General features: G+C 38.1%; 1 protein-coding gene across 1 annotated transcript; it reads right to left on the reverse strand.

The window, feature by feature from the left end:
* Positions 1 to 4,332: 4,332 nt before the first annotated feature.
* LOC106710218 (organic cation transporter protein) lies at positions 4,333 to 26,012 on the reverse strand. Its single transcript, XM_014502226.2, has 6 exons — positions 25,795 to 26,012; positions 22,824 to 23,049; positions 16,570 to 16,825; positions 11,359 to 11,991; positions 5,447 to 5,625; positions 4,333 to 4,611 (listed from the first exon to the last, which is right to left on the reverse strand). Exons 1-6 carry the CDS (start codon positions 25,962 to 25,964, stop codon positions 4,423 to 4,425), a joined length of 1,653 nt encoding a protein of 550 aa, XP_014357712.1. The 5' UTR covers positions 25,965 to 26,012; the 3' UTR covers positions 4,333 to 4,422.
* Between the last annotated feature and the right edge of the window lie 626 nt (positions 26,013 to 26,638).

Consider the following 26,638-nt stretch of genomic DNA (forward strand, 5'->3'; position numbering starts at 1 on the left):
AATTTGGTACAGATGTGCTCGTAGAACATAGTCTGGAAGAACACATAGGCATTAAAGTTTTTTTAATTCCGCACAGATGGAGTCGCTGGCGACAGCACTTTCTTTTTATATGTGTCAGTGGGTCCCAAGGAGGTGGCGTTTGCATTGGGATTTTTTTTTAAATATTTTTCTGTCTATTATGTATGCAAATCAACGTTTGTTATGCTGATTTTGTTAGTTTTCGTACGACAAAATACCGAAAACATTGCATCAATATATTTGTTTTTCTACTTGAGTGTCGCATAAATGTTTTATTATTCAATTCCCCGCGGCCTTAGTGTTTGCTACGCCATTACTGTCGTGCGCCATTTTGGATTGTTGACAGTTGCTGTGACAGCATCAATATCATTTGACATTGGCAATATTTCCACTATTAATGAGGTCATTGGCAAATATATTATGTAGCTAATATTCGCAACAGTTTGAAGAGTAAATAAAAAATAACTAAGCGTCCAGTAGGAAACAAAGGAAATTTATTTATTACCTTATATTATATGTCCATTAAAGGTAAGCAATCTCATCATCATCAGCCTAAGGTCGTCTATTGCTAAACGTAGACCTTCCCATCGATTGTGCTGTGCTGTCCGCATCCAGTGCAGTCCATCTACCTTTTAACTCGTTGCAGATGTCTATTTGTAGCAGCATAATAACGTGTACTTCAACCTTCACTTCTACAATGTGCATGCATTTGCAACTATTTGGATCTCTCTAGAAGTATGAACATTGGTATAAGTTTAACAGTATCTTTTCCGATATATTATCAACAATTTATGTCTTCTGAATGTATGTCAATGTGTAAAACAATTGAGTATAGTTGTAATGAATTAGATTTGTGTACCCCTGCAGCGCTTGCAGTGCTGCACGACAACAATGGGACAGCGCTGTAATGAAGCATTCCTCGCTTGTAGCTGGATTTATTGCTCGACCGACTTTATACATACTGGTAACATTAGTTCAATGTGTCAGAGTTGACATTACAACAGCTGTACAAAACATTTTGTTTACGGAGAATGAAACCGATACCGTGTTATTGTAGAATTGTTCTGAGCTTAAAAACTAACGTATTGACTTGTCTCCAGTTGTTTCATATTAAAGGAGTTGGGGTAATCATTATCATCGTGTCAGCCATCACTGCTGGACTTAGGAATGTTTTCTGGATTCACTATTTACTGATATAAGATCTTAAATGATTACCCACGGTTGAGCTTATGATGAGAGATAAAATAATTTTTATACAAAAAATGTTTTTTTTTATGTCATAAATATGGTCAAATGATGTAGAAAATATCTCACTAATCCGGCACTTCGATAGATCGGCACGTCCAATAATCCGGCACCTTCCGCCCACGCCTCCCTTTCCCTTTGCGCTTTGGTCGCACAGGTATAGAGGGGAAAGGGAGGCGTGGGCGGAGGGTGCCTGTGATTATTTCAAAACTAGTTAATTACATATGTGCCTACATATTAATTTTGTTCCATAATACATTACATACATTTATTCTCTCAAGGAAAGTTTTTTTTTTATTACCGATGACTTTTTCAGTATAACCCAGTAATCCGAACATTCCAATAATCCGGCACCCTCCGGTTTTAATAGTGCCGGATTAGTGAAATTACACTGTATAGGATTCTTTCTATTGAATAAAAATAATTTATACATTTAACAGTCGGGGTTTTCTAAAAGGAGTAAAATGTTTCATCTCAAAAAGTTCGTTAACTTGTTACATAGTTTCAGTTCGATGACTTAGGGTAAGGAAATGTGGTATTCTATTATGTATTAGTTAATATGTATAAGGATGGGGAATCATCCTAATGTGTAGAGTTTTTGATGAGTTTTCTGGAATTCGTCGTTATCCCAGCGAAAGAGATAGTTTGGGTAGTTATGGGACTGTGGTCTAGTGATCGTAGTACGTATGTTCTCAGTTTAACTGGATTTTTTTTAATATTATTTTCCTTTTATACTTCTATATGGTCTGATATTACTTTTATATCATAAAGGGGATAAGCCCTAGATAATTAAGGATTGTAAGATAATATATTGTGATTTCTCTCGTTATCTATAGAAATTAATAGAGATAGCAACAAAATGTTTTAGTAGAAATATTTGGTTATTTAAAACGTTAGAAATAAGAAAACGGTATCTTACTCCTCCAAGAATGGTGTTTAAATTTCCAATTGTTAGATGGCACCACTGGTCTATTAACGGAAAGGTTTAAAATTAGCATATTAAAATGAGTTCTACGTTTCAATTTTTCAATGCATATAAATGGTATAGTGAAGATTGTTTGACGATTCGTAACTCGTGTGTATTCTAAAATGGTTATTTCGAGATTTCTTTTAGTATAGACATAAATAAGTATAGATGTTTCTGAGTGTGACAGTTACGTTTTACATTTCAGTTTATTGGTAACTCCTATGTTTATGAAATGTAAAAAAAAATGTTACAATAAAAATGTGTAAAGGAGAAATAAATTGTTTCCATATTTTGTTCTCGAACTATTTTATTAGTATTTAATTCTATAGGGGTGGGTGGATAAGGGTTGAAATCGCAGCATTCCATTGTGGATTGTAATATGTTAGGGTGGTACGATCCTAATGTGTGTAGTTTTTGATGAGTTTCGCCAAATTAGTTGCTACTCTCTGCATAGTTCGGGTTCGGTATTTTTAGGTAATTTCGAGAACAGTAACTTTTAATTATATCTCTTATTTAAGTTTTATTTTGTACTCATACCTTTTCATTTACTTATGTATATAGTAGCTGTCGTCCGCTACTCAGAAGAAAAATGAAACTTAAAAAAGTAGCCTATGTGTTCTTCCAGACTGTGCTCTACATCAATGCCAAATCTCATCAAGTTCCGGAGATACCTTCTGACAAATATCCTTTCATTCATTAATCTAACCTTTCGCATTTATAATATTGGTAAAGTTATATTTTTAAAAATGTAAGTTAATAAAAACAAAACAATAATAGTGTCAAGTATTAAAAAAGTGAACCAATGGCTGCGAAATTCCTAACTCAACCAGTGGTTAGGGCTGCAGAGAAAGAAACCTCCTAACAATGCGTTTCTAAAATAACTACGTTTTGTATTGAACCCATAATTCAACTATTTAACGATAGCTTAAGGTGTTGGTCACTTCGTTATTAATCCATTTATCTATATTACAATTAGAATAATGGTATAAAATCTTCATCATGGCGTTGTTGAAATATTTTTCATGAAACGTAAACTAGTAATCGGGCACGTTTTCGTTCACATATAAAACCTTTATAATGTTTAAAAATTAGCATTTTATAATGAATTCATCGAAGTTTCAATTTTTCAATGCATACAAATGAACCTCAGCAAGTAAAAGGTGAAAACGTTGCCTAACATTTAGTAAAATATTTTCTTGTAATACTGTACTATTAAAAATATACAAAAAAAAAAAACTATTAAACCAGTTTGCCCATTGGTTAAAATTTTAATTTGATTTTTTTTTGATTACCAATAGTTTTATGGAATTGTTCACAATTAAAAAGGGGGAATAAAGTTTTCATTTCACGTATTGAAAATTGTCTTTATATTGTATGAGAAATTTATACTAAGGGACTTTTTACTCTAAGTTCCTCATACTAAATAACCGCCAGGGAAAACCGCCTAACGACTTTTCGTGGCCTTTCAGAAAAAGGTACGCTCGCTTCTTGAAGGGCTCTAAGTCACTTCGAGATATAGCAGAGGACAGACCCTTCAACATATTATATGTGATTTCTGTATTTTTTTAAATATTCGTTAATATATTTTATAATCTGTATTTACGAGTCACGTGCCATAGAATGGGATCACGTCGTGGCAACTAATTACAGTTGGAACGCGACTTTTTCACTAAAAAAAACACGTAAAAATAAAAATTCCGAACGTGATTCGATTAGCTGCGCTAAAAAATTGAATGGACGTTTTCTGCAATCATTTACAATGTTGGCCGTTTGGAATAAAGTTTATAACTCTTTTTTTTTCCAACTTTTTCTTTATCTCTAACTTCAGTGATTATTTTTATTCCCATTAGACTGAAAGAATATATAAAATAAAATAAAAAATTCTATTGGAATGATGGATAATTTGGCCAAACCAACAGGAAACACCCACCAAAATATCCTTTTGGTTTTTTTTAGTTGAAAGGGAGTGAGGGAGATGTAAATATCTTTTTAAAATTTCACAGTTACTCTACCTATACTCTATTTGCTTCGTATCCTATAAATGTAAGTAACATTGATAAAAATAAATAGAATATAGAATTAAATGTCTTTTAATTTGTACTAAAAACATCACAACATTTCACAGCCTAGATTATACTTTTAAAAACCGTCTAATTCTTCTAAACACTATTTTTCATACAATTTATTACTTCTTAAAGTTTAGTCTTTGTTTCTGACCTTTCTTCTTTATTCTTAGTTCCTCTTCTGTCTTGTTCTTTCGCTTCTTTTAACGAGTCTGGTAATTTTTGATTATTCGTCTCCGGTAAAGTCAATACAAGGAAACCTGATAATGTTGCCATACAACCAAACAGTATTGTTGGTAAGTAAACGTAAAACTTCGCCTGAAAATAGAAATATTAAATTTAATAATAAGTAAACTAGCAGTTGTCGTCCGTACGGAATTAAAAAAACTAGTAACTTTGGATAATTTTGGATAAATTCATCCGTTGTAATTCTATTTCACGTACTCGGTAAATGCTAAAAGAATAGATGAAATCAATGGAGTGTTTTTTTAAATATTAATTTATTATTTAATTTACAGCTATTGGAATCAATTTTGTAACAAACTATATACGGATAATGAATTTCTCTTTTCTCGCATATCCAATTTACTAGTAATTGAATAGCAAAATACAAACGTGAAATTTGACTATTAACTTTGTAAAGGCGTTGTTTTGTGTATCAAATTATAAATTTCACTGGAAATATTTTACGTAGTTAACTAAGGAACTATTTCAAATATAATTCGTCCATACTACTATCTATACTATATTCGTACATACTATTATAAAGAGGAAAGATTTGAACCGATTTGTAATATTCTTTCACTGTTAAAAAACTACAATACACTATTATGGGTGACATAAGTTATATTTATTCCTAGATTTTAATTCCGAGCGAACGAAGTCGCGTACAACTGCTAGTGTTTAAAAAAGTCTAAAGTCAGTAAATAATGCACTCAGAATTTTAAACAAAACGTCAATAGCATAATAATTCATGGTTTAAACATTCGATCATGTAGTCGTCGGTACTAATGTTTTCATTCGACTATTGATGACTATTAGCACAAGTCTGGAGTTTACTTAGAATGGCTACAAGAAAAAAATGAATAAAAAAAAAATAAATGTTCAAATACTTTACTGATATTAAATAAAAAAAATATTTAATTTTTCTTACCAAAAGCGGTGTTTGTGGTGCGATAGTGGAACCAATTTTTCCGATAGTAGAACACACAGCTAGTAATGTGGTCCTGTAGTCAGTTGGGAACACTTCAGCAGCGAACACATATAGTGAATTGTAGGCGAGTGTTATGAAGAACTTTCCACCCAAGTAAAATACAGTAGACCAATTGCCATCTAAAGAAATTAAAAATTATGTTAATAATAAAAGTTGACTGGTACCACACTTATAACTATGAGTGGAAATGTTATTTAAAGTTTTTACTGTAGATAATTCAAACCATTACGGTCTTTAGTCTTCATGTGAACTATGAAAATCTTTATTCCAACTGCGCCTGACAAAAAATAGTTAGCAATATTTCGATTACGTAATTCGTATTTATAGCTACAACATTTTGGTAAGGTTAAGTTTGGCTAAAAGCTTTTCATATTTGTAGAAAACATAAGTATTATGTTTTCTTTTCCCTGTCATTCTTGTATTTACTTATAAAATATTCAGGATAACGTATTCTGTATGCGTATTTCGTTTGATAAGTTACAGAAACTGAATCCTTTGCTTGTACCTTTTATAAATTGTTTTCAATATATTTCGAGGGGACGGTTAAGGAGAAAGCAGGCTAATACAAAAAAAGGCGAGAAGGAAATGTATCACATGAATAACAAAATGTATATTGTATAAAAACTATTGGATCTTTCACAACTGACTGTTAACACATAACCAGTGTTATTTTTACAAAGTACTAGCTTTTAAACCGCGACTCCGTCAGCGCGGAATAAAAAAAAAAGAAAAAGAAAACGGGGTAAAAAATATCCTTTGTCCTTTTCCTGGTTCTAAGCTACCTGCCCACCAATTTTCAGTCAAATCGATTCAGCCATTCTTGAGTTATAAATGGTGTAACTAACACGACTTTCTTTTATATATATAGATTACAAACTCACTAGCTGTCGCCCGTAACTCCTTCCGCGTGGAATTAAAAAAAACGTAATAAGTGGCCTATGTGTTCTTCCAGACTATATATCTGTGACAAATTTCATCAAGATCCGTTGAAACGTTCCGGAAATACTTTCAAACAAACATCCATCCATCCAAATTTTTAACATATGCAAGATTTGTAAACGTCTTTACTGTTATGAGAAACGATGATCAATCAATATCAAATGAGCAGGTGAGTTAACAACAAGCCACACGCGCGCCCTATGCCCAACGGAAGCGGAGCACGGTCTACTCTGCTTCCGTTGCGGCGAAGCGGGGCACAAAGCGGCCGCCTGTGAGGCGCCCTGTAAATGCACAGTGTGTGCCACCACAGGGCGCCCGCACACGCACGTGATGGGGGGCGACAAATGTGTACCCCCCACCGTGAAAGGAAAGATGCCCAAGCTGCGTCCTAGCCCGCCGCAGCCTAGCCCGCCGGCCGAGGAAGCTATGCAGGTGTCTTAATGCCCCGACACCTGCATAGCGAATTCCTGCAGACCAACGCCAACCACTGCGCCCGCGCACAGGACCTGCTCATGCAGGTTCTGGCGGAGTGGAGAATTGCCGTTGCGGTCGTGGCCGAACCCTACGTGATCCCCCCCCACTCCAACTGGGTTGGGGACACGGAGGGTCTGGTCGGCATAGTGGCGCCGCCGGCGGGCCGACAACGCCTCTCCCTCAGGGAGAGGGGTGCCGGCTACGTGGCGGCAAACTGGGGGGAAGTAGTTCTCATCGGAGTCTACTTCTCCCCAAACAGGAACCTCTCGCAGTTCGAGAGGTTCCTGGATGGCCTGGAACCGGTGGTGCAGAGGGCATCGCCGGCCCAGGTCATCGTGATGGGGGACCTCAACGCTAAGTGCGCGGAGTGGGGGTCCTCCATCACCGACGCAAAAGGGGCGCTTCTCCGGGACTGGGCTACAGTAATCGGCCTAGCCCCGGAGAACCAGGGCACCGCCTACACGTGCGTGCGCGGGCGGGGTGGCTCAGTGGTGGACGTAACGTTCGCCACCCCTGCCATCGGTGCACGCATAACGTGTTGGCGTGTCCTGGAGGAGGTGGAGACCCTGTCCGACCATTTGTATATCCGGTTCAGGGTCTCGAACGCGCCCTGCGGGCGTCAAACCTGGGCGGTGGGCGGAAGAGGCGTGGGAGGCTTTCCGAGGTGGCAGCTCTCACGCCTCGACACGGACCTAGCGGAAGAGGAGGCCGTGGTCCGCGCATGGTCGGCGGACCCCCATCAAGGATTGGGGGTCGAAGAAAGGGCCGTCGGGTTCCGCCGGGACCTGACGGCCATCTGCGACGCTGGGATGCCCCGGGCGCGACGCTTCGCGCCCAGGGAAGGCGTATACTGGTGGACGCAGGACCTTGCGGTCCTGCGCGCTGCCAGTAACGCCGCACGGCGCGCCTTCACCCGGTGCCGAAGACGTCGGCATCGGGTTGATGGCGAACTGGAGCACCTTCAGGCTGAAGTGCGGGCAGCCAAGAAGGTGCTCACCGCCGCCATAGGGGCCGCCAAGGACGCTGCTTATGCGGAGTTCTTGGCGACCCTTGACGCGGACCCGTGGGGGCGCCCGTACCATATGGTACGAGCTAAACTGAAGAGGGCGCCCCCCACGGAGGATATGGAGCCGGCCGTCCTCAGCGCGGTGATTGAGGGGCTGTTCCCTGACAGCCCCCCATTCGAACCACCGCGCATGGCACCGCCAGATGCGGAGGAGGAGGACACCGCCCTTGACGCTCCTCTGGTAACAGAGGAGGAAATGGATAGGGCGGTTGGCCGGCTCAGGGGCCGGAAGGCTCCGGGACCGGATGGGGTGCCCGGCAAGGTGCTCCCCATCGCCCTCAAACACCTCGGGGCCCGCCTCCGCTGCCTGTTCAGTGATTGTCTGGCAGCGGGGCGATTCCCTGGGGTGTGGAAGGAGGGACGGCTGGTGCTCATAAGGAAGGAGGGTCGACCCGCACACTCTCCTTCCGGGCACCGGCCACTCGTGATGCTGGATGAGGTCGGGAAGCTGCTTGAAAGAGTGGTGGCTTCCCGCATCATCCAGCATCTGGAGAGGATCGGGCCGCAAATCTCCGAGAACCAATTCGGGTTCCGGTCGGGGCGATCGACCTTAGACGCCCTGACCGCCCTGAAGAGGTTCACGGAGGACGCGGCCCAGAGGGGGCAGGGGGCTATGGCGATATCTCTGGATATTGCCAACGCCTTCGGCTCCCTCCCCTTCGCAGTGATAGAGGAGGCACTCCGATTCCATGGAGTGCCCCTCTATCTCCGGAGGGTTATAGGACACTACCTGCAGGGGCGGGTAGTGTCCTACATAACAAGGCGAGGAAGGGAGGAAAGGCGGATGGCCTCCGGTGTTCCCCAGGGGTCTGTTCTAGGACCCCTGCTATGGAACATCGGTTTTGACTGGGCCATCCGCGGAGAGGTGCTGCCCCGGATGGCGGTTATCTGCTATGCAGACGATACGATGATCGCCGTCCGGGACACCACCTGGAGGAGATTGAGGCGGAGGGCTGAGGCCGGAGCCTCCCTGGTGACCCGGAGAATCGAAGCGCTGGGCCTCCGGGTGGCGCTCTCCAAGACTGAGGCCCTATGTTTTAAAGGGCCGAGGTGGAGGGTGCCGTCGGGGGCGGCGGCCCCCACGGAAACGATGGAGCCGGCGGTCCTTAGCGCGGTGGTCGAAGGGCTGTTCCCGGATAGCCCTTCTTTTGTACCACCGCGCATGACAAGAGACATGCCGGCGGACGACGACGAACAGCTGAACCGGTCTGCCGCCCTCGCCCCACCCCCGATAACAAAGGAGGAAATGGCCAGGGCGGCGGGCCGGCTCAGGGGGACCCGTAAGGCCCCCGGGCCAGACGGAGTACCTGGTAAGGCGTTACACATTGCGCTGGAACACCTCGGGGAGCGCCTCCGCACACTGTTTAACGACTGTCTGGCGGAGGGGCGTTTCCCCGGGGTGTGGAAGGAGGGGCGACTGGTGTTGCTGAGGAAGGAGGGTCGCCCCGTCGACTCTCCTTCCGGCCACCGGCCGCTCGTGATGCTGGATGAGGCCGGGAAGCTGCTCGAAAGGGTATTGGCTTCCCGGATCATCCAGCATCTGGAGACGGAAGGACCGCAGCTCTCCGAGAACCAGTTCGGGTTCCGGTCCGGGCGATCCACCCTGGACGCCCTGACCGTCCTGAAAAGGTTCTCGGAGGATGCGGCCGAGAGGGGACAGGGGGCGATGGCGGTGTCACTTGACATCGCCAACGCCTTTGGCTCCCTCCCCTTCGGAGTTATAGAGGAGGCACTTCGGTACCATGAACTGCCCCTCTATCTCCGGAGGATTGTGGGACACTACCTGCGAGAGCGGGTAGTGTCCTACATGGGGAGGGGGGGAAGAGAGGAGCGGCGGATGGCCTCCGGTGTTCCTCAGGGGTCCGTCCTAGGACCCCTGCTGTGGAACATCGGTTTCGACTGGGCCATCCGCGGGGAGGTGCTGCCCCGGATGGCTGTCATTTGCTACGCAGATGACACGATGATAGCCGTCCGGGACACCACCTGGAGGAAAGTTAAGAGGAGGGCGGAAGCCGGGGCCACCCTGTTGGTCCGGAGGATCGAGGCGCTCGGACTCCGCGTGGCACTCCACAAAACCGAGGCCCTCTGCTTCAAAGGGCCGAGGTGGAGAGTGCCCGCAGGAGCGACCCTCCGGATCAACGGGGACGAGGTCGAGGTTAAGGCCCGGATCAAATATCTTGGCCTTATCCTCGATGGGGGTTGGCGGTTCGGAGATCACTTCCGGACGCTAACCCCCCGACTCGTCGGCGCGGCTTCCGCCCTCGCCAGGCTCCTCCCGAACCTGAGAGGTCCGGGCATGCAGGCCAGACGACTGTATGCCATGGTCGTTCGCAGTATGGCCCTGTACGGCGCGCCGATATGGGCAGAAGCCCTTGACGCGTCAAACAGGGCCCTCCTCCGCAGGCCGCAGCGCATCGTTGCGGTGCGCGCATGCAGGGCCTACCGCACGGTTGGCCATGCAGCGGCCTGCGCTTTGGCCGGCACTCCCCCGTGGGAGATAGAAGCGGGTGTGCTGGCCGAAGCGTACCGGGAGCGGGTCGAGCAGAGAGCTCGGGGCGAAGCCCCGGCTCCAGAGGAGCTCGCCCGGTCCCGGGCGGAGAGAAAGCGAACGACCATAGAGCTGTGGGCTGCTGGCCTAGCGGACGCCAAATACGGCGCCCGCACCATAGAGGCCATACGCCCACGGCTCTCGGACTGGTGCGGGAGGCGCCACGGCGCAATGAATTATAGATTTTCCCAGATTTTAACAGGGCACGGCTGCTTCGGGCGGTACCTTCACCGCATCAGAAGAGAAGAGACGGCGTCGTGCCACGAGTGCGGCGCTGATGAGGACACCGCGCAACACACCCTTCAGGTATGCACAGCGTGGTCCGAAGAGCGCCGCACTCTGGCAGCGACGATTGGTGATGACCTCTCACTCCCAGGTGTAATTCGCGCCATGCTGGGCAGTGAGGGGTCATGGGAGGCGGTTTCCTCCTTCTGCGAAATAGTAATTTCGCAGAAGGAGGAAAGAGAGCGAGAGCGCGAGGATAATCCCCTCGCGCCCCCGCTCAGACGCAGGAGAATGGGGAGAAGGAGGCGGGGTTTCGCCGCCGTACTTCTCCCCACAAACCATGCGTGAGAGGGAGGCCCCTTCAGGGCGATAACGCAGGCGGGGCCACGGAAGAAAGCTAAAGCGTTCCCGTGGCGCCCGCCATAATGCGTTAGAGGGCAGTCAGGTTTTAGTGGGTATTCCGGCCACCTTCTGTGACCGGCGAGTCCCACACTCCCTACGCCATTGCACAAGCCCGGCGTAGGCGTGCGTAAACGCATTTCCTGACTATAAAAAAAAAAAAAAAAAAAAAGATTAAAGTTAATGTAAAACTTTACAAACCTGGAAGGAATCCGTAGTTAATTAAAATCAAACCAGTTAAAATGTAAGCAATTGCAATGACTCGTTTTCTTCCAAATCTATCCAAGAATATTAATTTACAGACGTTCGCCGGCGCTTCTATGATGATAACAACGATGTAGTTCAAGTAACTATTCCCAGATAACTCTATAGCATTGATGGAAAGACCATAGTATACTAGAGTAGAAGATGTCCAGAGAAAAGAACAAATAAAAACTCTCTTCCAAATCATCGCCGATGATAAAATTTGACTGAAAGATGATTGATTATTTTCTCTGTTTTCGAATTTCTTTGCTTCTCTTTGCTGCATTGCGTGTTTTTCCACTTGGTTGTAATGCTCTTTTGGGACAGTTACATTGTTCATTTTTTCCGATCTAATCAATGTATTTAAACCTTCTTCGTAACGACCTTTGCTGAAGAACCATCGGAAGCTTTCTGTTAACATCCACATGTATACGAAGACGAAGATAGCAGGTGTGTAGATGATGAGAAGGAGGTGTCGCCAGTTCTGCAGCCACCAGAATAGCAAGGTGACGGTCACTCCACCGAGGATAAACATCGTGTTGAAAAGTAAACTGATGAACACTCGACCTTTAGGTCCGACTAGCTCCAATGCTAGAAAAAAAAATTCTTGATTTGTATCCGAAAAATTTTTAATTTATACAACGTTCAGTTAAAATTAAGTTTTAAATTCAAAATGAATAGGGTGAAGGAAGGAATGTCTAATTTTCTATGTTATTCCTTTTTGGTAAACTTCTATCAAATTTTCTATGATCGTGGTCAAAATAATTTTTAGCATTTTTTTAGATCTTCAGGATTTCTGCTTTAACTTGGAAGATTATTAAGTAAAATCATCAATTTTTTTTCTAATACTAGCTGTCACGCGCGACTCCGTCCTCGCGCAGTTAAAAATAAAAACTAAATGGGGGGGGGGGGGGTTATGAAAAATAGATGTTGGCCGATTCTCAGACCTACTGAATATGCTCACAAAATTTCATGAAAATCGGTCAAGCCGTTTCGGAGGAGTTCAAGTTCGAACCCCGTGACACGAGAATTTTATATATAAGATTTCGAAAGATATTAAAAAACGTGTGTTAGAAATGAAAGCACTTTATATCTATCAATACCTTTAAATGCTGTATTACTAACAGTACCTATTCTTTATTACTAGCACGTTTAGTTGGACAAAGTTGTAAAGTAACATAAATAGACGTTAAGTAATGTTGCGGACGAAAACGTAACCCGCCTTCTTGAATGGAACTTTTGCGAAGTAAATTTAGTGGGCAAGTTGTAGAAAGTTCTAAAACTTTGTAGCACGGGTATGGTCAAGAATAATACAATGATAACAGATATGATTACTTAGAGTCTGTGGCTTAATTAAATTGTTAACTTTATAGTAGAACTAGCAAGTGTCTGCGACTTCGTCTGCGTGGAATTTAAAAAAAATCTAGTAATGAGTATTGCCTATGTCACAAAAGGATAGTGTAGCTTCCCAACAATGAAATAATATTTCAAATCAAATTTTTTTGGGCCTATTCAATGCAAATTAACAAACAAATCTTTCCTATTTATAATATTAGTATAGACTAGCTTTCGCTTGCGCATTTGTCTTAATCGCTGTTGATTTAAAATATAACTTAGTAGCCTATGTGCTATTCTGGAACGTACTTATGTAAATCTGTTTGAAAATTTAATCCAGATCCGTACTCATTCAGAACCATCCAAACTTATACATATATGTTATTAGTAAGAAGTAATATAGGGTGAAGACAGTTCTTCCTTGAGTACAAATGTATAGCAAATCTCAATGAACAAAGGACTAGTCAATGAAAATTTTTAGGTGATAATTTTTTAGTGAATTTCTACGAATAGTTTTTGGATAAAACAACTCAAAGAGGAGTAACAAAGATAACAGGAAAAGAAACATAACAGTTTTATTTTTCTTCCATGACACGACAGCAGCTTTGAAATTAAGGCACCATCGCGAAACAATTTGCTACTTTATCTACCTTTTCTTAAAAATAATTAAATTAAATTAATTACAATTTTTTCTAACTAAATACGTAGTGTCTCTAACGGAAACTTGGATTAGCTGATCCGTCATTGTGAAGGTAGGAACATAAAACAAATGTTGCGGAAGCGAGCATTCAACGAAAACACTTAATTAGTCACAAAGAACTGTTGATGCGTTAAAGGTGAAACATTAAAGATGTTGCTTAGTGATGTACTATTAAAATCGAATATAATGTTTGTTTTTATAAAAAGATTAAAGGGTAAATTACTAGTTAGTATACAGAAAACAATTAATTTAGCAAAATGATAAGCGTTGTTTTTTTATAACTGTTATACGTAAAAAATCTACTATAACTAGAATGAAGACTTGATATTGTTTTAAGTGAGAGCGTCGGTGACTTGCAATCTGCAAGGTCCTGGGTTCGAAACTCGACATGTACCACTGTGCTTTTTACTATCGATTTACATATGTACATTTATCCAACGTTATTAACCTGCACATATTCAATGATATGTGTGAAGTCAACCAACCCGCATTGGGCCAGCGTGGTTGACTATGGCCTAGTCACCCCTAACTTAGGGTAGGCTCTGAGCCCCTCGGTAGGGACGTATAGTGAGCTGATGATTGTTCTAATTGCAATATTAAAATTAATTGCCTAGGTCACAAATGTATGGGTTGAAAAATTGGAATCTAGATAAATTTAGGCAATTTAAATACAAATAATATATATAAAAAGCAGAGCTGGGCATTAACTCGTTAATCCGTTAATCGTTAATTAACGAAGTTAACATTTTGCTTAACGGATTAACTTTTAAGTTAACTTCAAAAAGTGTTAACGCTTTTGTTAACTTCCGTTAAACTCAACTTCCGTTAATAAAAGTCCGTTAACCGTTAATTAGAAACTTGGAGACGTGCTGTTATTTTGTTTTAATTGAGCGCCACGCCACGCTCGTAAGTTCAGCTATGTTGGGCGACTGTCGGCGACTCAAATGGTGAACGAACGAGTTGATAATTGATATAATATGTGAAGTTCGCGTGCAAGTGTGATGCATCAGAGCGTCCGGGAAAGACGTGACCAACAGGACAAAATCAAAAGAAGGTTCGAAGTATCAATTTTATTGTCATTACGAGTATATAAAAGCACGAGTATGTAATAGCCCACATTCCGAACGCTCTTCATCCCTGCAATACGCCACTTTTTGAGCAACTGTGTTAAAACACTTTTTTACTCGTGCTTTTTCTTTAGCTTTTCCAAACTCGTGCTTTCTCTTTCCCAACTGTCAAAATAATGTCTATTAAAAAGAAAAAACCAACCACGAAGTTTTCACGATAAAAAATCATTGAAGTTTTTATGATTCATGCAAATATTGCTAAAAAGAAGCTCCTAATTTGTTACAATGTCAGATTTAATGATTTTATTCAATGAATTAGGTTAGGTTTCATTTTATTTCATCTCATTAAATTTTATTTTCATTTCATATCAATAAAAATAATCTTTTGAAGACTTGGCCGTTTGGGCATAGTTCCCTTTGCCTACCCAGAATGGGAGAAGAAAACAAAAAAATTTCTGTTTGTATTCTTTTACGGTTGGCGCCATTTTCCAAAAATTTTAGTTAGTTGAGTTTATTGTATTTTTATTATTTTATTAAATTGCTTCATTTTTTCGCAACTATATCAAAAATAGTTGTTTAGTCCACGTGCGGAACTGTCATTAGAACTTGTTCCAACTGTCAACACAAAACTAGACATTTGTCGGAACTCTTTGCAACGACAGGCTTTCCGCACTCGTAATGAAATATACTATAATGCATTCATACTTGTCTCTAATACTAATGTGTTATAGAATATATAGTCAAATTACTATTTTAAACAAGTGTCGCCACAATAAGTTTGAAATTAGTATGTATAATTTTGGTATGGTTAACTGTTAACGATTAACTTTAACTTGCGTTAAATTTTCGAGAATTTAACGCTTTAACGATTAACGAAGTTAATTTTTTTATTAACGAATTAACGATTAACGAAGTTAACTTTTCGATTAACTGTGCCCACCTGTGATAAAAAGTTGAGGGAATGTTAGTGAAACTATATTTAGTAATACTAGTTTAGTTTAACTTTTTCATGACGTCATTTGATACGGTTGAATAAGCGATGGTAAAAACTATAACTGACGATTAACTGTACGAATTATTTGAAGCGTAACAATTCTGTTTTGTTTTTTTTATGTTAGATGAAAGTGGTTTAAAGTTATTTCCATTTACGGCCAACTCTTGCATATCTAAAGCAGCATAGCATTGCAGAAGGCGATCGATCTATTTTTATATATCCACCCGTACAAAGTAATCAAAATAAATTACGGTTCATTTTTTAGGATTGATTATTGGGTTAGGCCGTTAGTTAGTCAATAATATTTTTTCTAAATCAGTTATTTTAATGGAATAAATCTTAGCAAGTTATTTTAACTTATCAATCATACGATCAGGAAGTTAACACGTTCCTACCGGTCTACTAACAAACAATCTAGAGTTCCGTAAACATTGACCTTAATACTTCAAATAAACTTAATTATATTTTATAACCATGATACTTTAATATAAATAATCCTAAACATTTTTCTAGTTTTTTTTTATCGCACGTAGAGACGCAGCCCTTGGCAATTAATGCAGCAAAGTTAAACCTCGCAACATAGCTAGTCTATACAAATATTTTAAAAAAGATTTGCTTATTTGTTTGCTCCGAAACTACTAAACTGATTTAAAAAAATCTTTCATTGTTTTGAAGCTACACTATACCCGGGTTACAGGCTATGTTTATTACTGGATTTTGTTTTTCGCGCGGATGAAGTCGCGGTCAATTGTTAGTTAGTAATAATCCTGATTCTAACTATGCGACTCGACAACAGTTTAAATAACTCGATTGTTAACGTTGCTTGTTAACTCGATTATTATCTGTCAAGTTACATACTTTTATAAAATTAATAAATTTTATTTCAAGGCACATAAATCGCTTATTTATGAATTGAAAAACAGAGTCACATCTGACATGGAAATAACGTGTTCAATGAAAAATCTCATAAAATATTGAAATACTTGTACACATAAAAAAATTGTTTAAAAAAAACTATTCAATATTTCATTTGTTTTCTTTTCAATGTAATTTTCAAGTAAAACTTTACTTACCCAAAACAAAACACGCTGTATAAATGCCACCTCCGAACGCCGGCTCCAAGAATTCGAGTACAATAAACATGTTGTAATTCAATGAGAACGCTCGGATAACACCAAAGATGCCACTGGTTACACAAGCGAAGACCAACGCAAGTCGACGACCGTACTTGTCAGATATTAGACCAGTCAGTGGAATTGAGAGGAAGAAACCTGCATTGTGAACGGTACCGACCAGTGACCGCTTCCAATCCTGGCAGGCGAGGTCGAACTGAAAAAAAAAGTAAATTAAATTTTTTTTTTTTTTTGTTAACAGTCATAAACAGGCAAGGATGAATTTATTGATGAAAGATAACAACATATAGAAACTTTTATAAGGATGGCATTTGGTAACGGACGCATGGAAGGGGAAATACCCTCCTTTTGGCCGTCCCTTCCTCTATCCATCGAAGGTAGGCTACTTCTGTGGGCAGCGGCCTTTTCCCTATTTTGGCGCAATTGAGTAAACAATAGGTTTTAACTAACAATACAAAGAGAAGGCTGGGCAGAGACACACAAGAATGTACATGTTTTAAAAATAAAAATGACCAAAAAGTTTATATGTTTGTTTCCAAGAAGAGAGAATAAAAGTACTAAAGCTTAAAAAGTAAAATCAAAATGACTTCCCCGTGCATCTTCGTTAAATTTACAAAGAAACAAACGGGAGTTGAAAATTTGCCAAAATAAACTCAGCTTGTTTATCGTATTTGACTTCACTTCGTTTTAATACGAAATGAATGTTGAGTCTATTGTTTGTATAAATATTAAAAATAAGTTTTGGTCCTTAATAAGTGAGTTTCCACGAGCGAACACCCGTACAAAAAATTATATTCATCTCAGTTTTTTCAAGTAGAACGACAGTAATGTCGATATATTTTCGTATGAGTTAGAGTGAATGAGTGGCTTGTATTTTACATTTCGTACGTTTTCTATAGTTCATATGACTTTCAGGAAATGCGTAAACGTAGCGAAATTGATGAAAATTCGAGTATGGTCTGACTCACGCCTATGAATTGGTGTGGTAAATCACAATTATAGATGGTGACTACTTTACTTTAGTAAGACCAGCTGCGTCATTTTTTTTACAAGTTATATTCTACTAAATATTAGATAAACTGAACTGAAATCATTAATAAAATAGCACACATTGAAATTGCAATATTTTTCCAAGGACGCTATTAGTTAATAAAATCATTCAAGTCAAATCAACAATTCCAAAAACCATTGTGATACGGTTTCAAAATTGAGCGTGTGTTATTAAAAATTTTCGTGCATCCACGCTATTGATAACAATAAAATTGCTAACTGAATGCAAAGTTAAGGCTTTTCATTGAATGGTGTATTGAAAATGAGACCTATTGAGTTATGGGGCTTAAAGCGATCTCACAACAATGGCTTACACATTGCAATTGTCCCGAAGCTTAAATTTAATAAGTACCTATTTCCACTAAGCGAGAATCAGTCAGACTGCTAATTTTTAATGACAGTCGCAGCTGAGTCATTGCAAAATGTAATTAAATTATGTTTAAAAATGACACTAAACGAATGTAACACCAACTAGTGAGCCATCATTTTATTATGTAGCAAGACACACAAACAAAGGCCAATGCCATTTGCCACAATATTGGCCAAGTGCAGAGCTGTTTAGTCCCGGTGCGTTCTTTTGGAGATCCCGGGGCTCTTACCAGTTGCACTTGAGGATGGCCACCGAGGGGGGTTTTAGTGAGTCTAGTCTCACATAGCCCAGTCTTTCCCCCAGAAGGCAGGGTATCTTCTGAAGATTTCCCTCTCGAAAAAAAAAAGTGCAGAGCTATTTAGTGTTGTTCAGCAGCAGCCACAGTCGAGAGTATTAGTCGCAATGATAGTCGCGGTAGTGAAAATAGGGTACAATATCGATAGTGAATTCCTCATCGAAGTTGCATAGCTCGATATGAGTATCCGTCGAGATTATCGAATTCAATCGTGAAATCAATTAAAATTTTTCAACGTCGCGTCGCACACGTAAGTCGCTTTGTTACAAGACAGCAAATTAAAATAGCTTGGAATTATTTTCACTATGTTGTTGATGTGTGAAATGTCTGAAATCATAATATAAAAAAAAACTACACTAATAATATAAAAAAGAAAGATTGACATTTTTGTATATTACGTCACGTGTCACGAATAAAAACTACTGGAGAAATTTAAAAAATTCGTAAGCTATATTATCTTTGAATAATATGATCTATATTTACAATTTAATTTAATTTAATTTAATTTAATTTAATTTTATGTTTTAAAGATAAACCACCAGTGCAAAACTGTGACAAGGCGGTATAATGCAATAATATCAATGGAAACTTTGTACAGTATCAAGAACATGGAAAATACCGTATGAAATGTAATCCAGAACATGTGATGCAAATCATTGTTCAATGTAACTTGATAGAGCCTGACACAGTGTATCTATCGGTAAGTAATGAGTATCGACAACACAGAACCACTCTTTAAGTTTCACACGAGGATAGAAAATTGAAGCATGACAGTACTGCTATGAACGTACAACGTTAAGGCAGAACTGCCCCGTAGACAATTAAATTTGTTTGGCGTATTATAAATCGAAAGGTCTAAAATATATGGAACTGAAATGATATGCGACGACTTTATTCCTCAGCATTTTGTCACATTTTAACGATTCTACTGGTTATAGCGCTAATCTTACTAATATTATAAATGCGAAAATTTAAATGGATGGTTGGATGGATGTTTTTTGAAGGTAACTCTTAACGGATCTTGATTAAATTTGGCACAGATGTAGAACATAGTCTGACGAACAAATAGGCTACTTATTGAGTTTTTTTAATTCCGCGCGGACGGAATCGTGGGCGACAGCTAGTCGTATATAACTTTGTCTACTGTACAGTTTTGTCAGTAACTGTGCGTTAAAACAATAGTAGTGCAACTGCACAGTCTACTGCTCTATATAATTGTTTAGCTCTCGTGTTGAATATCAGTTCGAAGGCAGATAGGATTCAGTTCGTGTGACTGATCAGATGCGATTTTTGGCTTCGCTCCTTATGACTGTGAGCTTTATTGATATTGATTCACTTACTTTACTAAGCTATACCTATTTCATAGAATTGAAATCGATTTCAATCACCACTACTAGACGTAATAAGAATACATTCAGTAAATATTATATGTTATTAAATGTTATATTTCATTCCAATACCTTGTTTTAACAAAATAAAAAATATAAAACCACAGCAATAAAATTTTCAGTAATAATTAATACATGGAATATTTTCTGGGAAAACTTTTAAATTAGAAATTGTTTATTGATAAAGTCGCTCAAATATTCAATTTTATTAATTAAATCTATAGGTATATATAAAAGAAAGTCGTGTTAGTTACACTATTTATAACTCAAGAACGGCTGAATAGATTTGACTGAAAATTGGTGGGCAGGTAGCTTAGAACCAGGAAAAGGACATAGGATAATTTTTACCCCGTTTTCTATTTTTTATTCCGCGCGGACGGAGTCGTGGGTAAAAGCTAGTTTTAAATAAATCAAGTAGGCAATTATGTATTGAGAAACATTTAACGATTTTTAGATGTACACACTCAAGTAACATATTTTCCGTAAATAAAATTTAACATAGCAGTTACAATAGAATGCATCACAAAAGGTGTTAATAACGAACAAATTGCTCATAGTCACAATTTTAAAGCATTAACGTAAGCAAGCGAGCGTTCACTGTATTTAGATATACAAATTATCTTTCATAATACATTCGACCTCACTATAATAATGACTTTATTTTCAACACGAATGGGACTAGAATTTAACTAATTACTCACAGAAACGCAAATATAAATGTTTTATATTATAATTTTACGTATTGAAAACGAGTCAAGAAGTACAAGTCTCAGAAGTTCGCGTGATAATAAAACTGATTAAAAATTTAAAAATAAATCTAGTATTTTTATAATAATAGCTATGAATTAGAATTTTAATACATTTACATACATTATTCATAATTGTATATTTTAGTATACAACAGATTATGATTCAAAAATTGTATTATATTATAAAATACTAGCTGTCGCCCGCAACTTAGTCTGCACGGAATTAAAAACAAAATTAGTACGGTCGGTACGGTACGGTAGTATTAAACGGTCGCCTCGCTATTTCGGCGAATTCAGGTGGCCGTTTGCTCGTTTGCCACCTTTTGATATAAAAAAAAGACTATGTTCTAAATCTATACCAAATTATCAAAGGTACCTTGTAACATCTATTGATCCATCCATCTATCTAAACATTCGCATTTATAATATTAGTAAGATTTTCATACGATCTCCAATACAAGGTTGAGTTTAACCATTCAATAAAATATATATAATAATAAAAGCAGTAAATATTCTCAGATGAAGTATTTATCAAATAAGAGAAGGTAAATTTCAATTCCGTGTTAATTTAATTCGATATTAATTGTATTTGGGTATCGTTAACGCTGAACGACTTTGTTTGTTCGAACGTGTGAAGACTTTGATTATAGAAAAAAGGACTCTTTTTTATATCGTACGGTAGCAAACGAGCAAACGACTACCTGGTTCGCTGAAATAGCGAAGCGATCACTGCCCATAGACATCCGTAATTGCAGATGCGTTAACACCTTTAATCAACGGTGAAGAGGACGCACAGAAAGATAATATTTCCCCTTCCTATGCATTCTCTCCTCCGTCAAATCCACTTCCCCTTCCCACCCTTTCCTAAAAAGAAAAGGGTGGGAAAGGATAGACGACTATTAGGTCTCCGGTAACATTCTCATCAGACGAAACGCGGAATTGCTTTCACTTCACGCCTGTCTTCTGTGTGGTAGAGGTATTTCACCGGGCGAGTCGGATTCGTGCAATAGATGTCGTTGTTGCTGGTGTCTACCACTATTTTTGAACTTGAATCTTTTCGCGAGAGTTAGGTTTAACTGTCATTTTTAGGTGATTAGTTATAATTGAAATGTTTTAATGAACGCATAATAATTCAAAAATTTATATACTCAAAACGAGAACACAACAAAGTTAAGACCATATTGTTAATTATCATTTGATAGAGGGAAATGAGTACGCTTGACAGATCCTGTCTCTTAAAATTCAAAGTATGAAGGTAAATAATTTGCGAGGGGAAATGCTTTCAGTGTATCAGGTACAAATTGTCTGTGAATTGTTTTAAAATAATTTACCGACAAATTGTACTTTATTGTACCAGTAATTTGTTTTTTAATTACGATTTATTGTTAATTCTTTTGTTTTGTCCTTCGATAAATATGTATAATCAAAACTTTGATTTTATATTTTTAAAACAGGTTTTTCGGCAGTGAAAACGCACAAGCACAAAAAATCTGAGTGACGAAATATTTGAAGGGAATTTACTCAATGATTTAGAGAGGTGCAGCAATCGGGCTTAGAGAGGCGTAGCAACAAGGACAAAATCATTTGCAAGTTAACTAATGTATTTGTCAAATTACTATTCTTAATTCAGTACCAGGGTTATAAATCTTACGTTTCATGTTAATGTTATATGTACATAATACCAAAAGCGTATAAAAAAACTTGAGAGGTGTCAAGGGACACCCGGATGGAACGAAGTTCCTTTCTATTAATTAGTGAAGGAACCAATGTTTATTCTATGAATAAAAAACTTAAGTCTTCACAAGAAGTACATTTTATTTCTATGAATTTTCGTTATATACTGTCACGTCGTTGCCATGGTTACTATAGCAAAAAGTGTCGTGACAACTTTTCGTAAGATTTTTTTCCGTCTAGCCCCCTTTCACAACGTGCGATAAGGAACTTCGTTCCAAAAGCAGACGAACTAACACAACTATGGAGAGATATATAATCTAAGTTACAAACGTAATGTGTCTGAAAAATGCATAATATTCACGTAACTAATAACATTCCAAGCCTTGAATTTAACTGACAAAGCATTGAATTTAATTGTGTTTTTTCAAAGAGGATGGCAATATGTTTTCGTGTAACTGTTTAGGCAGTGGAAACCTACGTAACCGACAAGCATGTATGTAATGAAAGAGAATATCCAGTATCACATCGAATTGAAATCTTTATGGCCGCTCCGGACTCTTGGTGTTTGCTGCAAACAGACTTTAAATTGGCACATTGTGAACAAGAGTACACTTTAGCCCGGCGTGCCAACTCTACCGCCGGTATATTAAAGTAGTGAAAATTCTAACCTCTTTAACAATGGAGTGCTCCTCTAAGTACACATAGGACTCGCATTCGATTTCAGTCGAAGTATCAAAGTAGTGTGGCGAACATCGTCCTATGCTGTTGTTGACGAAGTTACTGACATTTGAGAAAGGCGCGTACCGAACGCATTTCGCGTATGTTCCGTCCTCATGGTGGGGTATTGTGTAATTTGATACAGCTGTTGTGTCATCACATTCTGGTATAGCACATCTGGAAATAGAAATATGAACTTTAAATGTATCAGTTTAGGGTTTCGTTTAGATTTTAGCTTTGGTTACACCATAAAACTACATGAGTTTTAACAAATAAAAGGTAAAAGGTAACATTTATCCATTTGACTATTTAAGACCTTTAAAAGTGTATCAAGACGAGTAAATAACACTATGGCATTGATGGAATAGTGTCATCGTGTTTATTTTTTTCATTAACAATCTAACGGTTTCCCTGAATATTTGACCTTGAACTATCCAAATACAGTCAAAATCTGTTATAACGACATCGAAGGGACTACTCATATTGAGTCGTAAAAACCGATAGTTGTAACAACCGGTGACAGGTATTAATAGGAAAGATATGTAATAACATTCAGCCAGGATCTTTGATTTTGATCAATTTAACCGGTATGTTGTTCTAAACGATGTCGTCATAAACGGTTTTGACTGTATATACAAATAGTATATTCAGAGGTCATTCGATTTGAACTTGGATATTTTGGTATGTTCATTAACAACTTTTTAACGCTTTTCGATGTTTTTACCATTACTCATTTAAAATGAGATTTACTAATTTAGTTGTTAGAAGATTTATTTTCATAGACTTCTATCAGTAAAAAAGTGGACGACGTGTTTTTTTACGCATGAACTATTACTACCTTGACTACAATGTCTTGTTCAACCATTAGTCCATTGACTTTACTTCATCTCTGACTATCCTTATAATAGTTTCGGGGATCGAAATTGTATACCAAGATTTCAATAATTATGCTCTATAAATGAATTCCTTTAAGCAGTTGTGTATAAGTTGAAAACACCAGCACAAATGCATTTATCACGTTGTTAAAATTACTTATTATAAACTATAAACCTACATGTTTTTAATAATTATATCCTCAACAAAAATAACAATTACATTTCGTTATTAACTCTTTGACTTCCCGCGCTATTCTCTCTTTTTACATCTATCTTTTTGCTAAATAAAAAGGCAAAGGTCCTGGCCAGTATGCCACATATTTGGCAGAATGTTTAATTCTACGCTCAACAAGTTGAAAATGTTAGTGAAAAATTATGATTACTAAGGTTTCCTTCTTTAGAAGTGCTAAGTCTAAGTGTGTATCGATTACTAACCTGTACCCATATATTAAGACTGGTAACACTACGTTCGCATTCTTTGCATATTTATCGCGTAAGCGGAAAATATTAAAATGTGATTGAATGATATAAATCCACCGTATAATATAATGGCGGAGTTTAGAATTCAGTATTGATTATCGCACTATCAACTAATTTAATAAATAGGAAATGAATTCAATCGCTAATATAAACGTTTTAGTGGAAACGCACATTAAGGTGTGGAAGTTAAACATGTTGACATAGTAATTTATATACATTTATATGCTGACTTGTGATGCACATATTAAGTATCACAACAAAGTAATCATGTTCTTGCTTAAGTTACGTTAAGTTGAACTTTGTAAGTACATAAGTATGGACAAGGTTACAATGAATTAATGGTTTTAATGATTAATTTTAACTATAGAAAAAGGAGTAGAAAAAACTTAATACGATATATATTCTAATAAGTTTTTGGTTATGATGAAAACCGTGTATCCTGGTTGTACAACATATAACTGCTTTGGAAACATTACAATTTCGTTACATAAACTCCTTCGTACACAAAGCATCTTAAATCTTCGAAAATGATATTGTATGCTTGCGTCGCGTATATACTGCGCGTGAATCGGCGACGCTAATCGTCTATTCGGTCGGTAAAGGCATAGCGACTACATGTCAACTGTATATTTTATAATTGCTCCGCCATCTTGATCGCAGCGATTTTTCTCACGACGTAGTTGACAAGCAGGTTGTGAGCGACTGTCTTTGGCGATGATAGATAGAAATGTCGGCGAATCGCGCTGTGTACGAATCTCTAGTAATCTCTATGACATTTTATAGCGTAAAGCTTAGCGACTAAAATCGATCAGTTTGGAAGATTTATATTGTACAAAGGGCCTAAGACTGCCGGTAACAACGGAATATTGTCGGTTACTTCAATGTTGTTGTAATCTAAAAAGTAGAAACTCTACTAAATGTAACTAAAAGTAAATAAAAGTTGACCACTTAACCGTGGGTTTCTGACCAAAATCTTTGTGTAAAACATATAGTTATCTCTGTCATTTTTGACAAAACGGAATTCTTAATCTCAGAAACCCAACGTTAGTAATTTAAGTTAGTATACTACAGTAATATCTTATTTTAATTTTAATTTATCAAATGAAAATTAATCGTATTTTATGTAAGTATACGTGTTATTGTTTGGTAATATTTGATAAACAAAACGCAATCGTCTTATGACAAAATATATTATCCGTTGCATTTAAATTACTAAATATCGACAAGAATAGAAAATATTTCAATACATATTTCTGGTCTATTTCGAAAATAATCTTTTGGCAAATACATAAGTTTTGTTTTAAGATATAAATGTAGTGTGAATGTTTAATTTTCGCCTAAAATTTATTAATTTAAATTTACAAGCACAAATATTTTTTGGAATAAGGGTTATAACATTTTCAGACATATAAAAAATATAATAAGGTTGCAGTTAACAAATACAATTATTTTTAACTATCTATTATTATTATTAATAATAAATAAGTGTAACACAATCATTTTTTATAAAATGAATTTAATTTTTAATGAATATATCAAATGATTTTTATATCAATTTATCACTCACCTGTACTTTAAATCCATAGCTTCGAAATTAAAAACCGAAGAGTACACTCCGGCAAGAAAGACGGGGAATAAAATCAACATATAATTGTAAACGTTGAATCTTCCAAAAGGTCCCAATATTTGTAAAATATCATCCACGGTCACTTCAGAATCTTTCTTTTCTGCATCCATTTTTTTAATTCAACACATTGACTTTTTAATAAAAATAATTAACAATAATATGTAGCTAATGATGCACTATTTTTATAAAATATATTTAGATTTTTTTTTCTTTCTTTACATAGATTATAATAAATGAATAATTAGAATAATATTGCGTTAGGTCGTCAAGAGACGACCGTAGCTTCGATCACCGGGGCTCAAGTGCGCGTGCGCAGTCACTTTATAGATTTTATTGTTAAAGTAAAAATCCATTGCCTTCGATTTATCGAGTCGATGTATTTTTTCACGGTGACGTTAACTCGTATTACTGCATTAGAATTCATTATCAAGGAGAAATGTTGCACGCTTTATAATCTGTTAACGCAATCGATGTTATTTAGCGCGAAAGTTTTGTTTTCTTTTGTAGGAATGTTTAATAGTTTTTAATTTAGTTTAATAAATTAAATTTGAGATGCATTAAAATAAAAAACTTACATCTAAATGTGATCGTCTTTTTATAAATAACTAGCTGTCGCACGCGACTCCGTTCGCGCCGAATTAAAAAAAACGTAATATGTGGCCGATGTGTTTTTCCAAACTATGTTCTAAATTTGTGCTAAATTTCATCAAGATCCGTTGAGCCGTCACGGTGACACCTTCTAACAAACCACCATACATCCATCTAAACTTTCGCATTTATAATA

This window comes from Papilio machaon, chromosome 20 (genome assembly GCF_912999745.1).
Source record: "Papilio machaon chromosome 20, ilPapMach1.1, whole genome shotgun sequence".
Taxonomy (NCBI): domain Eukaryota; kingdom Metazoa; phylum Arthropoda; class Insecta; order Lepidoptera; family Papilionidae; genus Papilio; species Papilio machaon.

Excerpts from the sequence above, each read along its gene's own strand:
- LOC106710218 (XM_014502226.2), bottom strand. The coding sequence starts at position 25,964 with ATGGATGCAGAAAAGAAAGATTCTGAAGTGACCGTGGATGATATTTTA. Across the intron at positions 23,050-25,794 it reads GCTATGGATTTAAAGTACAG|ATGTGCTATACCAGAATGTG; the intron begins GTGAGTGATAAA and ends TTCTATTTCCAG. Across the intron at positions 11,992-16,569 it reads TACAGCGTGTTTTGTTTTGG|CATTGGAGCTAGTCGGACCT; the intron begins GTAAGTAAAGTT and ends TTTTTTTTCTAG.